Source organism: Peromyscus maniculatus, chromosome 14, assembly GCF_049852395.1.
Source record: "Peromyscus maniculatus bairdii isolate BWxNUB_F1_BW_parent chromosome 14, HU_Pman_BW_mat_3.1, whole genome shotgun sequence".
Lineage (NCBI taxonomy): Eukaryota > Metazoa > Chordata > Mammalia > Rodentia > Cricetidae > Peromyscus > Peromyscus maniculatus.
The window spans coordinates 36,227,394-36,243,239 of NC_134865.1; the positions used below are offsets into that span (position 1 = coordinate 36,227,394).

Consider the following 15,846-nt stretch of genomic DNA (forward strand, 5'->3'; position numbering starts at 1 on the left):
ATTGTAGCTTGTAATTTTTTTTGTTTCAAATAGACTGGAATGATGCTATTCTGTTTGTAGAAACTCAGACTCAAGATGCTCTGTCTACTTCATCCATCCTGTTCAGTCCCTTGCAACTTTTGGACTTCCCAATCCTTCCAAAAAAAAAAAAAAGGGAGGCATCACTTCTAACTCAAAATTGATACTAGGCTCTGGATGATTATGTTTTAGGATTAGAAGGAAGATTTAAATAAAAATTCAATATGACCAGACTGACCAGTCTTTATATCTTAAAAGACATCTATGGGTTACAAAATAATTAGATTTTATTGTGATACCCATTTATCTACTTAGATACTCTGGGCCTTATATGATGATACTTTGAAAATATTACCTTCACTAGTTTCTAGTAGAAGATTTTCTCTGGCATTAAGGTATCACCCATTATTATTGCTATTTTCGATTACCTCCTGGCTTTCAGATTTTAGTCCACAGATAAGTTAATATAGTGCTATTAAGCGATAATTTCAGTAAGTAAAGTAAATTTCTTTCACACAACTAAATTAAAATTATCAATTACTTATTTCATTTTTATTATCATATAACTAAATAAGGTTTAAACATCATTAAATACATTTATTTCCCTTATTACCTTAGAGTTTAATGAATTTTTACATAACTTCTTTAAAGTACTTTATTGCATTACAACAGTTTCTTTACCTCTATTACTTGCTCATAGATAATGAGTTCAGATATTAAAAATGTTTTTAATTCACATTTGAGATATGGATCTACTCTTGCAAAATACTCAGGGATACATCAATCCCCTTGTTAATAATAACAATATTAAAAAAAATTACCCTTCTGCAGTGTTATGCAGAAGTATTTATTGATTTATTTGTGTGTGCGCGCTCACTTGTTCATGTGTCAGTAATTTTGTGCAATGGCACTGTGATCAGAGAACAGATTTCAAGAGTCTGTTTCCTGTCCCTAAGTTTCCTATAGTGTTTTGTTTTCAAGTGTCATTTACTGGTGCCAGTATTCCAATTGTAGTACTATTATATCAACCCAAGGCTTTGTGCATTCCAGGCAAATGCTCTGTCATTGAGCTACAACTCAATTTTTTGTTTATTAAGAGGGAGTATCTCTACCTACTTGGATGTTTTCATTTATGCATGAGTTTTCTCTATAGTTTTCCATGTCAGTGGTTATATTAAAAATCAACTCATAAAAATTTATTGCTTTTAAAATAAGCTTTCTTCTGTGACAATACAGTCTCTTTAGACTTAAACCACAAACCTCTTTTCAATTTTAATTGGCTTTTCATTGATCATCAGTGGAGCATAGGTGAGGTGGAAGTTTGTATCTGGTTCCACCAATGATACTGAGCACCCTACCTTAATTCCAGGAAATAATCACAATTAATATTTCAGGATATATGTTAAATTTGACATTGTTTGTGTTTATACCAATAGACATCCCCCAAATGATATTATCCTTATTATTGTGTTATGTTTTTAAAAATTTGCAAACAATGGAGAGGCCTCTGATGTACTTGATCTTACTTAAACCTTAGGTAGACTGAGATATGTAAATATACACATACATTTCTAGGACTAAGTTCTTGGTTCTGGAGGGGTTGCTAAGTGGTTAGAGTACTGGCCACTCTTGCAGAAAACCCAGTTTAGATTCCCAGCACCCACATGATGTCTCATGACTACTGGTAACTCCAGTTCCAGGGGATCCTAAGCACACAGGTGGTGCCCATACATATATCCTGACCAAAAACATACAAATAAAATAATAAATTAATAGAAAGGATTGACTGACATTTTAGAAACTATATTTGAACTTTTTTTAAAAATTTTTTAAGACAGGGTTTCTCCCTATAGTTTTGGTGCCTTTCCTGGATCTCGCTCTGTAGACTAGGCTGGCCTCGAACTCACAGAGATATGCCTGGCTCTGCCTCCTGAGTGCTGGGATTAAAGGTGAGTTCCACTACCACCTAGTACTGTATTTAAACTTTTTAAATGACAGTGCATATTTTTATAAACCTTGTGGTTTGAACCATCTACCCTATTGGAAAATAAACTCGGTAGATCACAGAGTTCCTTTCCATAAGTTGTAATTTTTAAAATGATAATGAACAGTATTGCTGCATTAGTTTTAAAATTCTTTTGAGCTTATTGTGGTGGTTTAACTCTTTAGAGACTGGAGCAGGGGGATTGCTGGGAGTTCAAGGGCAACTTGGGCTACAGAGTGAGTTGCACCAGGCAGCAATACATAATGAGATTCTATATAAAAAACAAAAACCAAAACCAAAATTGTTTTCTTTCTGAGGAATGCAGAGTGTATTTCCCAATGCCCTGAAGGTAAAATGGGCTGGGCAGGCCATTGTACACCCCTACCCTGCATTTGCCTTAAACCTGAACTCAGTGTCCCACCCAACGAGGGCTTATGCAAAGGAGAGTCAGAGGGCATGGAGGTCAAGTACATCTTGGGGAACTGTCTAAGGCAAAGAAGTAGGGAGGAGTTTTAGCTGATGCTCAGGCCAGCATCTTCACTTGGGACAGCAAAAGGCCCCTTGGGAATCATGATTTGAAGAATTTTTGTACCATAAAAAAGCAAATTTTTAAGCCAAGTTTTATTTACATGTGCTTGTTCATGTGAGTTAACCAATTCCGTGTGTGTGTGTGTGTGTGTGTGTGTGTGTGTGTGTGTGTGTTTTCTGTTTTTGTTTGCTTTGAGTTTGTTCTGTATGCATGTATAAACAAGCAGTGTGTTCTGAAAATTAACTCTGATTGGTCTAAATTTTCATTAGTTTTCTAATAAGGAATACATATGGCATACTATATGTTGATAAATACTCAAAGAGTAAGAACTGTCCATTTACAATGTTTGTGTTTCTTATCTTCACACTGTGCAGGTGATGATTCTCGAAAGTTCTTTTCCTCATTGCCTTGTGGTGGACTTGGGGTAAGTATAAATTTGTTACTGCTTTTAAAATTACATGAACTTATAAAAACTCTCCCTTGATTTCTGAGGATTGCCTTGCAGAAAGGGCTATGTGACCCTCTGAGCTTGTTGCCAAATCCCGAGCTTCCTGTTCAAAACAGATTTATGGATTTCGAGATGATGACAACATAGAATTATACCAAATGAGAGGCCTTTCCATTCAAGTTGTGTGACAAGACACACATTCCCTGAGAGCAGCTTGGTTAGACATTCCCAGGAGAGACTTTTAAGTGATTTTGCAGCAGGACTCCATTCTCTGTAGAATTTCACCAGCTCTGCACATACATTATATTGGTGGTGAAAATACAAGTCACACAAAGTGCTTTGCATGATGGGACATAGTGTGAGCCCCTTGAGGTTGTTTTTGTCTTCAATAATTAACAAAGACTTTTGACCCAGGATTATTTATACCACATTTCAAGGACAGATTTGTTCAGATGAAGCAACACATGAAGAAAAATGTCTACATTTTTGTGGATGATTAGAACAAACCCTATAGCCTGCAATCTATTTAAAGTTAATCTTTACCAGTAACAAACCTTCATTCTGAAACAGAAAGTGCCAAGTCATGTCGGGACAGAATAACTCTAGGTCAGGTTTCCAGGGAACTAAGGCATTTAAATCAAGTAAAATCGGTAGATTTTGAAGAGAGAGAGAGAGAAAAAAAAATCACGTTTTTGACAATTCTTTGCTAAGTCTTATATAGAAAATTTCCATATTTTTCTGTTTATGTTTTGATTTTAATGATGCCTAGCTTAGGAATCACTTCTTGTTCCTCAATCTTGCCTCTCTGGAAATAAAATGCCAACACTAATCAATATCCATTTGGACTGGACAGTTTATCACAACTGAGTTTTGGGAAGCCAGGAAAATGTAGAAGTCATTTTTAACAGTGTATATGGTTGTTGTCCCCGCACACATGACTATCACCACATGCATGCCTAGTACCCGAAAAGGCCAAAGAAAGCATCAGGTCCTTTGGAACTGGAGTAACATACAGTTGTGAGCCACCTTGTGGGTGCTGGGAATTGAACCCAGGTCCTCAGCAGCAAGTGCTCTTAGTAACCCAGTTGTCTTTCTAGCCCATACACAGTAATTATTAATGACACCCTGTGTGGAGGGTGAGAGTTTCTGGAGAAGTGACGTGAAGTTTTTAAAATCAATCACACGGCCGGTGGTGAAGGGCTAGAAGTACTGATGTGCACACTCCCATGCAGATGCCGTGGAGCAGCTTTTCGGATTCTTCCGTGGGCTTCATCATTAACAGATGGCCGCTGACTCTGAACTCCACCCTCCAGCCTCACGGTACCTGATGTGGCCCCTTTCTTAACAGCTCACCACCGACTTTTGCTGTTTAATCCTTGACACAAAACAGTCATCATCCCACTTTAGTTGTGGCAAACTCCCTGTGGTGCTGGGAGCTTGCTGGACAACTGAAAAGCAGAGGATAAATGACTTTGAAACTGCTCTCATTGCCTTTGCCAGTATGTTCTACTATCCCGAGGGGCTGTTCTAGGAGAAAGAGTGCATCCCACTAAACCCGTACCAAGTTAACTTAATCTTCAGCTCGAACGACTTCAGTAACTCTCTAAGTACCTAAAGAATGAGCAGTAACTGCTCCTGCTGGCTCTGTATACCCAGCAGGAAGCACACTGGACCACAGAGAACCTCCTCATTATTATCCTGGACGTGGCCCTGGTCAGGATGGCGGCAGCAGTGCTGGAGGGTGATGGTGTACGGGCAGAGGTAGGAGGACACGAGGGTCAGGCAGCCTTCCTAGCGCCGGAGAAGGCTAAAGAGGACTTGAGAAAGACACTTCATTATCACATTTTCCTCTGTCTCCTGGGTAGGCCCAGGTAAATGTGTGTGTGTGTGTGTGTGTGTGTGTGTGTGTGTGTGTGTGTGTGTGCGCGCGTGCGCGTGAGTATGCATGTGAGCACACATATAGCAGAGCCAGGCTTTTAACTTGATGATACTATGGCAAACTTATATGGTTCAGTAGTTTTGTGTGTTTGTGCAGTTATATTTAAATTTTTGTCTGTTATTTATGTGTATATGAGTTGTGGAGCACCCAAGATAGGGTTGTGGAAGTCAGCAAAAGTTTGGGGACTTAATTCTCTCCTTTCACTATCAATTCTGGAGCTTAAATTTAGGTCATCAGGGTTTCCCAAAAGTGTTTTTACCTAATGAGCCATCTTGGGCCTATAATTATTATTATTAATTATTATTGTTATTTAAACGAACCAAGTCATATTCTTGACCATACCTGAGCCATCTTGCTTCCTTAGATTTTTAGTTTGGATACAGCCCTAGGAAGAACTCTGGGTCCTTTGGATTTGAACCAGCCTATATTTTCAGCTTCAGGACAACCACAGACATAACATAACAAGAGGCAGCCAGTATGAACTCGGGAGTAGTCCAGGTTAGAGTTATGGATGCACCATGGAGGTTTGGAATCATTTGGTAATTGCTTTTGTCTTAAAACACTCCTCTGGTTCAAATTATCTAAGATAGACCCATTGCCTTCCATTCAAAAGTACTCTGTGATTTCCAATCCTTAATGTAAACTGTCATTGCTTTGAACATAGAGCTTCATTCTCTCTGGGTTTAATGTACAGCTACTGAATGCTGATGGATTAATTGGCTTTTGAGGAGATGACCTGGGACATTATGAAATCAGAAAACCTCTGCTTCTTATTAGATTTTCCCCTAGAATTGCTTGCGGTAATCGGATTCTTGGTCAGGCAACTCATGGACAAGCAGCGTTTAGGATCCTTTAAAATGTCCTCTCCAGAACGTTTGGAGCGACAGTGTCGGGCTTCCAAACTTCTTTGTGTTGGTGTCTCATTTTCTTAGTTACTAGGGCATGACTCATTTCTAATTATGAAGTAATGCCACTGCAAGAGAACCCACCATTGGAAAGAGCATTTTGCCAACTCTGAGCCCTGGCCATTGTATAGTGAAAGAGATCGTTAGGAGACTCCGGAAACAATAGCCCAGGTAAGACCATGTTAGTTCTCTCTCCTCGGGGTACATCACTAAAAATAGTGATTATTTTCCTGGCCATCTGACCTACTGCTGTGTGAAGAAATCTTGAAGTCATTTCTCAGCCTTATTTTACCCTCTTCACTTGATAGGCCAAAAGGAAAGAAAAAAAAAAAAAAAAACCACAAACGCAAGGACGAGCAGGCTTTTATGATAATGTCGTCATCAGCTCCCAGCTTCAAACGCTTCTGTGGCTTTTGAGTTGTCATTTATAACTTGGAACTGAATCGACCCATAATTCCCCCGGTACACTTAGAGAAATTGATAACAGACTCTGCGCTTCTTTTATGGCTCAGAGGAGGCAACTCCAATCACATCACTATTGGCAGGCAATATTATTTTTTGACATGGTTGTAAAAGTATAAAGAGGCTTATGGCATTTGTTTAGATGAGGAATGGACTCTCAAGCTGTGCTGGGGTTTATGGGACCCGATTAGTGAGAAGCGGAGGGAATATGGTATTTGCAAACAGGATATGATTTTATATAAGTTTGGGTTTCATGCTCTGTTCCCTGGGGAGAGCCCTGTAGACAGCAGAGAATTCCACTTTTATCCTCCACTAGACCAGCCCCCTGTGCCAAGATGCAGAAGAGAAGGCTGGCCACTGGGCAGCTTCAGTCTTGACGTGAAGAGGAGGAGCTGGGAAGAGGCTGAGCAAGTACCCAGACCTTGTGAGAAACTGCACAATGCACAGACAAAATCTGTGCCTGACTTGCCTGTCCTGGATGGGCCAGGAAATGAGGCACTGTGAGATTAAACCAAGACCCCATCCCCAGCAGCAGGCTTCTGACCCTGGAGCACCAATACAGCTTTTATTACCAACTTTATTTTTGTCTGTGTTCTATATGATGGCACCTGGATCTCACACACTTGCAGGGTTTATGGATGTCACTTTTATTTCATTATATTTATTTACTTACTTACTTAGGGATGGGAAGAGGGAAGAAAAATGATTGTGTGTGTTGAGTGATTGGTTGAAGGCTCATTTCAATTGGTCTGAGGTTTCCTGCAGACATTTCAGTTACATGCTAATAATACTCAGTGTACAGAAGGCAGGTTTGGATGAAATATTGTAAATTTTCTTTCTTCCTCTCAGAGCTGATATGTATGCTCTTCCCTCACATAAGCAAATTTACGTCTATGTCTATTTACATATATATGACCACAGGCATTACAAACAAACAGGAACTCTCGTGAAAACTAACATTCTGCACCACATGAGTAGCTTCGTTGTGTCTACTTACCACGCTGCACTGGTATTTCACTACCTTTATTACCCCTAATAGCTCTGAACAAAGTTCCATGGCAAGCCATCTGAAGGGTTGCTCTGAATTTTCTTTTCTATTGTGTAATACTAAAGAATAGTTTATTGACAAAAATATATGGACATACAGTTAAATCTAATGTAATGAGAGATTCAGTCAGGAATGGGATTGATCTGTTATTTAGAATCATCCTCTTCCACACAGCACTAGTGTATCAGAAGTATAGTGTGTGCTGTCAGACGTGAGTGGAGGACAGGAAAAGGCCCAGGATTGCCAAGACTAAGGAGACAGAACAACGTTTTCTCTTCTTCAGGACCTGTGGTGGCCTGGTTTGGTTGAATGTACTGTGGCGTACAGCTGAGTGGACTTCCAAAGTAGAAAAGCAGAAAGATGGCTATGCAAACAGTCGTGAGCTAGACCCTGAGAACGCTGAGCACTCTGCAGCGGATGTTTGTGTGAGGTGTGTGTAGTGAAGAGGTATGAATGCAGGGAAACCGGCGAGGCAGCCTGACATAACTGTTTGGGCCATGATGACACTCCGTATTACTGACACTTGCACCAACCTGTTGTCATTTGGGAGAGAGCTTTTCCTCTCCCAACCCCCTACAGCACCTAATGTTTAAGCATGCCAAACATGTGGCTGTTCTTTGAGTTGTGATTTTGACTGAGGAGCCTCTTTTATCATAAGTCTATCTCATCACATATTATTTCCACCCCATGACCCTCCAGGCACAATGCCTTTTACTATATCAGCAGAAAGAGAAGCAGGGTAGCATCTGCTGCTTAAGTGGAGTAAATACGAGAATGTTCATTCCCCTTAGATTAACACACAGCTCAAAGCTGGCTTGCAGCTGGAGCTTGAGCTGAATTTAACTCTGTGTACTCCCTCCATCTCTGCATCCAACCAACATCAGCACCCTCCCCACAGCACAAGAAGACTTGTCATGCTTTGTCATATCTCTTTTCCTTGTCCTCTGCCTAATGGCATTTGGATTTGCATTATTTTTACACTTGGTACAAATGATTCTAGCAGGATACCCATGACACCTGCAAAAGTAAAATTGGTAAGACTGTCATACTGAAACTGTTTAGTCTTATTTCATGTTGTGAATTCTACTAAAAGCTCATGTTGCCCTTGACTTAAAAAATATAGCAAAAATTATTATTCAGGAAGTTTCTAGTATTATATAAAGTATGATAATTGTGTATACTCAGTTGTATAATAGTGGTGGGTACTGACAACATAACATTACCGAGTATTTACTGTAAATGTTGAAAATTTATAAATATTGAGACCAAAGACAACTTAGCTGTAAACTCTGCAATTGCTGCAGGCAAATTGATTCGATGAATTTTAACTTTAATATAAACTGAAACACATATAGTGCGCTGCTGGAGAGATGGATCTGTAGTTAAGGACAAAGACTGTTGTCTAGAACTTGATTTGGAGTCCCAGCACCCACCTGGTGGCTCACAACCATTTGTAACTCCAGCCAGGAAATCTGATGCATTCATGTGGTGCATTTACATACACACGGGCAAAACATTCATACACATTTAATTAATTAATTAGTTAAAAACCACATATGGTGCCATGAAATAAAAACTCAGAAAACTAAAACATACTGACTGTATACATATATTTAAACATGAAAACATCTGATTGCCACTTCTATCTAACTCCCAAGAAAAATGAAAGGCCAACTAGAAATGAAGAGTAAACAAAGGAAGTGCAACTGTTCAAATGACAGAAATCCTGTGACAGCTTGCTCTGTTGTAAACTGAGTCCCAGCTCATCCTTTCCATGTGGATGTGAAAATATCACATTCACAGTTTTCCTTTGTCATACTTCTATCTCTAAGAATTTCAGAGACGAAACCCCACCTTGTAACAAACTAAACTCCAGTAGATAACAGTGATGGGCTGTGATCTGGTCTGTCTGTCACCACACCCCGAGAGCAGCTGATCTGGTCTGCTTGGTCTGCTTTGTTCTGTTCACCAATATTTTTGTTTTTTGTTTTTTTTTTTTTGTTTTTTTTTTTTCGAGACACGGTTTCTCTTGTGTAGCTTTGCGCCTTTCCTGGAACTCACTTGGTAGCCCAGGCTGGCCTCAAACTCACAGAGACCTGCCTGCCTCTGCCTCCCGAGTGCTGGGATTAAAGGCGTGCGCCACCAAAGCCCGGCCATGTTCACCAATTTTTAGCGAAACAAACCTTCTGTTTTAGTTAATATAAAATGAGATATTGTTTTTCTCTTAAAATCTTAAACAAAATGAAAAATAATCCTAATCCAACTTAAACACTAGTGAGGGAGGGAATCCAATGATGGTATATATGAGTTTAAGTGTGTGTGTGTGTGTGTGTGTGTGTGTGTGTGTGTGTGTGTGTATTGTGTGAGTGTATGTGGATATGTGTATCATGTGAGTGTGTGTGTATGTGTCTCTGTGTGTGAGTGTGTGTGGGTATATGTGTATTGTGTGAAAGTGTGTGAGTGTGTCTGTGTGTGTACATATTGTATGAGTGTGTGTGTGTGTGTGTGTGTCTGTGATTAATGTTATGCAGAAAAGTAAACAACAGTGTGGAGCCTTGCATGGCTGGCATGCTGAATGGAGTAGAGTGGGAAAGCGCTGCCTTTTCAGGATTGGAATAGAAAACATGAGCGCTGGACTAAGGTCCCAGAGTGTTTTAGTGACTGACTTGAAGAGGAGTCTGGAGAATGGAGAGTTCTACTGAGGTAGTATAGGAGCAACGAGAACTCAGCAGGTGAGGCAAGGGTCACAGCTACCCAGACTTCTGAGGGAGCCATCCCATCCTCACTGTGAAGTCATGGACCACTGTGGTGGGCTTGTTTTGTCCAGAACTCAGAGTAGCTGGGCTTCCTTTCAACATCTGGATTTTGGAGTGGCAGGCCAGTTTGAAGGAGTGATGAGCACACCTTGAAATCCTAAGATCTCTAAAGATCTGGCCAGGAATATCAGGAAGAGTGTAGGTGCAAACACACTCATCTAGACATTCAGAGGTCTAGGACTTACAAGCGGTATCTGGGCTGAATAGTGTCTGTGGGAGTAACCCCAGTGTCTGAGAATGTGCGTCGGGTCCCACTCTCTGAGGCTGTTATCTGTATATACTTTCTTATTTAAGTTGTCAAGCTGACGTTGTACACTGTCCTCTAATATCTGCCCATTTTTAGGTCTGATGCGGAGTTCCTGACATTTTCGTGTGTATGTTTGTGGCTTGCTACCTGGCATTTGCTATGCTTTGGTCTCATTTGTCTTGTCTCTTTTCCTCCTTGTTTATATCTGAGCTGCAAGAACCAGAGAAACGTGAAGCCAGTTTCATTAGGTATGGCCCAAGGAATAACATCTCAGTTTTTAACATAAAGATTTATTTATTTTTATGTGTGTGTGCCTGTATACATGTATGTGTACCACATGCGTGATTGGCTCTGTGGAGAACAGAAGAGGATGTGGGATCACCTGAGACTGGAGTTACAGGGGTTTATGACCCACCCAAAATGAGTGCTGGGAACTGAGCCCAGGTCCTCCTCGAGGACAGCAAGTGCTCTAACTTGATCCAGCCATTGATCCAGCTCCTGACTTCTCCATTTTTAAGTCGAATTTTATATTATAGGAACATATACCATGGAACACAAATGCTGGTGTCTGTATTTTAGAAATGCTTTGTGCTGTTATATGCCAGGCTTTAGTCTCAGTGAGGCATGTAGAATTTTGTTCTGTCTAAAAAGCATTGGCCTGAACTGTGCCCAGAGGACTGATTTTGGTGCTGATACTATCCATCAATAATTGGGGTAGATAAGATGCTTTAGAGGTGAGTCCACAGAGAAGCCAATGAAGCATGTCATAGTAGTGCTTGAAAAAGTGGGATGATTCGCAGCCTCACAGAAGAAAATGGCAGTTATGTAGGGAAGCTTCCATCTATTTCGTCTTCACAATAGTCACAGGCACCTCCTTCCTGAAGATGCAACAAAGACTTTGTATCTTATAAAAAGAGAAACTAACGTTCAGAGAGGCCACGTACTTGATTCACACAAATAGAGGTTGTTGGAATAGAGGTGGGCTGACTTCTTAGCTCTGGACCCCAATATTGTGCACTCATACTTTGCCGTAATTTTAACCTCATATGGCTGTCAACGGTCCTATCTTGAATGAAAATATCCCAAGTCACAAGAAAAGGCACAATTTCTTCTTTTGCCAAGAGCATTTTCTTCTTTATTAAACTACTATGAAGTACTAAATCTATGCATCATCAGTTGGGGTTAAAAAGAATTGCATGTCTGTATACAGCCTATCATTGAGAAATCTATGCCTTGGACTAAAACTCTGAGATGATGCAGAGGAAATCTCATTCCATACACCTACTGAGTCAGCTTAATTTTATTAAGCTGCTCTCTGTAAAAACAGGGCTGTAACATTTGCCATCTGTTGAATACAGGATTAGCATATTATGAAGTATTTCTTACGTGATATATACATCAGATGAAATAAAACAATAAGAAGATTATAAAATGATGTTTCTTGGCTCTGTTTCTAAGTCAGTCTTAACAGGACAGACAAGTACTTCACTGAAACTATGCATAACAATAACAGGGATGTGCAGATAGCTGGCCTGGCCCTCTTAACCTACAAGAATCCATATAATGTTTGACATACTTGTGAGTCCATCAGTATCTGCTAGTAAGGATCCTTTGAGTGTCAAGATGCAGCCCCACTGCCTAAACAAATACACTCTGTCCTTTATTTCTGGCAAGTAAAGAGTAAAGGGATATTTTTCTGAAGATGAAGAGTAACTAGAAATCACACAGGAAGGTCCGTGGGACTTCCAGAAAGCAGTTAGTCATCCTGGGCATGGTTTGTGGTTGAGTGGTGAGGCTGTCAGCATTCCCCTTGTCTCCCAGTGGTGACAGTAGTTCACGACTCCTTTCCATGTGGAATATCAGCCAAGTGCTCATTCATCATACCCATGCTTTCACTGGGAACCTGAAGGTCTTCCCCATAGCTGCTCTGTTTATTTTTCATCTCACCATGACTAAAGAAGCTAAGGTGTGGGCATTATATGCTATAAGTGATCCAAAGGGAATGAGCTGTCAATCATGTCTTCCTCCTAGTGTTGAAGAAAAGAAGGAACATATGTGGGTTTGTCCACCCATTGTCATCATAAATCCATCTCAGCTCTATTTCAAGCGTCTCGGGGTTTCAACAGAACATGACATGAATATGTACACTTCTGTGTTATATCATGTGAGGAGAGAGAATACACATCATTACAGGCTGTAGATATGATTGAAGAAGAGTACAGTGAGGAATACATTAGGTCCTTAGCCCAGAATTAACACTCCCAGCACCGTCCCCCAGGAGGAAATCAATGACAGTCACTTTGAAGTAGAGAGGTCTCACAGGGTTTTAAAGTGAGGCAGACACTGCACAGTGGGTCCTGAAGAGTCCAATGATTTTAAGATGTGCTCTTCCAATCTGCTGTTATGAAAAGCTGGGGATACAAAGGCTCTGCCAATTAAGGATCCAAGTTTCAGTTTCTTCCTCTACTCAATAGAGTTCAGCAGAGCCTCCCTTATTCCATGACTGTCCCGAGGGTCAAATGTGACACTGTGAGAAAGCTGATCTAGGACAACAGCCTGAGGCTTTATCTTCAGAAACGCCAATGAGGACACGGAAGCATGAGGGGCCTTGAATTACTACTTACTGAATTTGGATCCTACGCCTTGATTACCACAGCTTCAGGTGTATCTCCAACTTCACAGTGAGGACTGGGTAGGGCCAGACAGTCTGCATGCCTCACAATGTGTTCCAGTAATGTCTGTGCTACCCAAGCAGGGTCCCTTCTGTGAGTGTCAGGATACTGAAGAATACAAGCCTGAACACCATTTAACTTCTCTAGGGCTAGGTCCTTTGCCGAAGAAGCAAAGTGAGATGTGAACACTTGTCTGTCCTGGGTATCACAGAGGGCATGGCCTTACCTGTATTTGAAGTTAAGATTTTATAAAGATACTTTTTTTCTTCTTCAGAGATGAGAGAGCAGACCCCCATTAGCTCATTACTGGGAGGGATTTGACTTGTGCTCTAGACAGTCTGTCTCCTTTTGGAAAACAGATACCAGAGAGAGAAATTTCAATGGAAGTCAAGGGAGACCCGTGACCATGGTGTCCCGATATGTGGGTGCTGTGTGGTGGAGGTGGTTCAGTGAAGCCTAACGCATGGGCAAGTGAAAACTGAAGTCCCAGATCGCACTAACCGAAGAAGAGAGAGGAGCTCTTCCCTAAACTACAATGTGCCACAGGACCTGAACATGGGGGGGGAGGGAGACTTTTGATAATACACTGTAGGTTTTCGGCTACAGTGAAAACCTGACCAGAAAAGTATGAGTATAGGATCACTGTTCACGCTCATTAGTTCATTTTAACAGAATTGATTACTTCTCTATTATGTGTCTAGTCCTGAAGATATTATGGTTAGAACAAGTCACTTTGTAATACACCCTTATAATACATCTAACCTTATAGAACTTTTAAAGAACTTATTTTCAAATGCAAACACATAGGGACTTCAATGTGGGGGAAGAGGACACGACTCAAAAAATACGTTGACCAAGGCAGACATAGGTAAAACTCCCAGCTATTTATTAGCTAGCTTTGTTCAAGTTGCCTAATCTCCTTAAAACTCAGTTTCTTCTTTTGCAACAGAAACTAATCATGTACTTCATAGTGTTAAAATGGATAAAAACCCAGCACTTAGGAGGTACCACAGCGTTACCACTGACTTGTGAGATGCTGGCCAAAGCTATTTTTGGGATGATACATTTGACTTATTGTACACTGAGTCTGCTAAGAAGTTAGATCTGCCTCTCTGTGAACTCTCTATTCCCCCCGCTTCTGTCTTCATAGCCAGAAACAAAGGGTTAGCATTTCTGGATCTCTCTCTAAGAGTGAAAGGTTCAGAATAGAAAAATAATAATATTCTCAAATACCCTTTAAATGAAACAAAATATTTTTAGTAAAAAAAAAAGAAAAGAAAGAAAGAAATTTGACTTGTAGCTATCAGTTTACTCAATATATAGGGCCTAAAACAGAATAAGCTAGTCAAAAAAAAAATAAAAACAATATTTTATATGTTAAACAAAGTAAGAATTACTCTAACAATCTAAAAACATTGGATCTATTTTCTATATTACCAAACCAAAATGCTCTATGTAGATATAATTGACTCATAATAGATAGCTGTTTTAAAAGAATAATGCTACCTGGGAGAATGGAAAAATTTAAAAGATGCTTAATTTCATTTGCAGCTAGCTGTTCTGTAACATGCCTCCCAAGGCAGACTCTTTGCTGTGATGATGAAGCCCGGCTTTGTTGTTGAGTCTGGTGTCTGTCAGTGGGTTCCAAAGGGCATCTGATCATTATTTAAGCTTAAACTCAATTCTCCAGACATGCCTATGGCCCTGGGAGCCCAGAACAACAGCAAAGGCTCAGTAAACTGCTTAGTGCCAAGAGAGGGGGTTCATTACCCAGCGTGCAGGGTGAAATGGTCAAGGCATTGGAGCAGCAATCAAGCGCCACATGCCCATCTCATAGGAAACTCGTTTTCTTAATGGGCACAGTAGTATTATATTTAACTCTGGAAATATTTCCAAAAGAAATCAACAAGCCACATTTAGATTCTACAAAGGAGACCGGTGCCTAAATTCCTTTTCCTCTAAGTCATTCCCTTTGCAGTTTAAATACCATCACATCCATTCAGGACAGGTAGCTTAATCTCTATCATGTGTGGCTTTGCAGACCATTAGCTTTGTTTCCAGTGCCAATGATGGAGCGCTGCTCAATGTGCTTGGAAAGCCTGCAAAGGCCACATTCATTCAGGAAACTCCAGCTGAACTAGATCCATATGTTGCTCAAACATGGAGCTTTCTGATTGGAGGTGGTTTCTGGCTTCCAGCATCTTCACAGATGACTCCTGTCCTTTGATGTACTGCTAAACAGAAAGTAATGTTAGAACTAAAGCCCTGAGCTTTTACTTTTCTCTTCTCTTCCTTTCCTTCCTTCCTGCTCTCCTTCCTTCCTTCCTTCCTTCCTTCCTTCCTTCCTTCCTTCCTTCCTTCCTTCCTTCCTTCCTTCCTTCCTTCCTCCCTCCCTCCCTCCCTCCCTCCCTCCCTTCCTTCCTTCCTTTCTTTTCTTGCTAACTCTCACTTTCTTTTTTGTGTTAATGTTTACTGAGTACTTATTGTTGCTGCATTCCATCACACTTTCTGAAGCACACTGTGTGCTCTGATGAATTTAAACGTAACGACAACATTATGAAGGAGGTGGTGTCTTCGCCATTTTTCTTGGAGCTTCAATCATTTAATGAACTTGCCAAAGTTTAAGTAATTTGAGAATGGGAGGGTTGGTCCTTAAGGTGCCTACCATTCATGTCAATACAGTCCCTAAAGTCTGCTTGTTCTATGTGGAGGGTGCTCTTAGGAAGGCCACCACTAGAAGGGAATAAGGAGGACTCCCTGAAATTATCTCCAAAAGTA

At 40.5% G+C, this 15,846-nt stretch overlaps 1 protein-coding gene across 3 annotated transcripts in view; it reads left to right on the top strand.

Moving 5' to 3' along the window:
- The window catches only part of Hdac9 (histone deacetylase 9), an 844,224-nt gene that overhangs the window by 624,686 nt on the left and 203,692 nt on the right, over positions 1 to 15,846 (top strand). For all 3 annotated transcript variants that reach the window (XM_042260715.2, XM_016002464.3, XM_076550778.1), the window contains one exon: positions 2,906 to 2,955. In XM_042260715.2, coding sequence (XP_042116649.2) covers positions 2,906 to 2,955 — 50 coding nt within the window. The remainder of the gene's footprint in view (positions 1 to 2,905; positions 2,956 to 15,846) is intronic.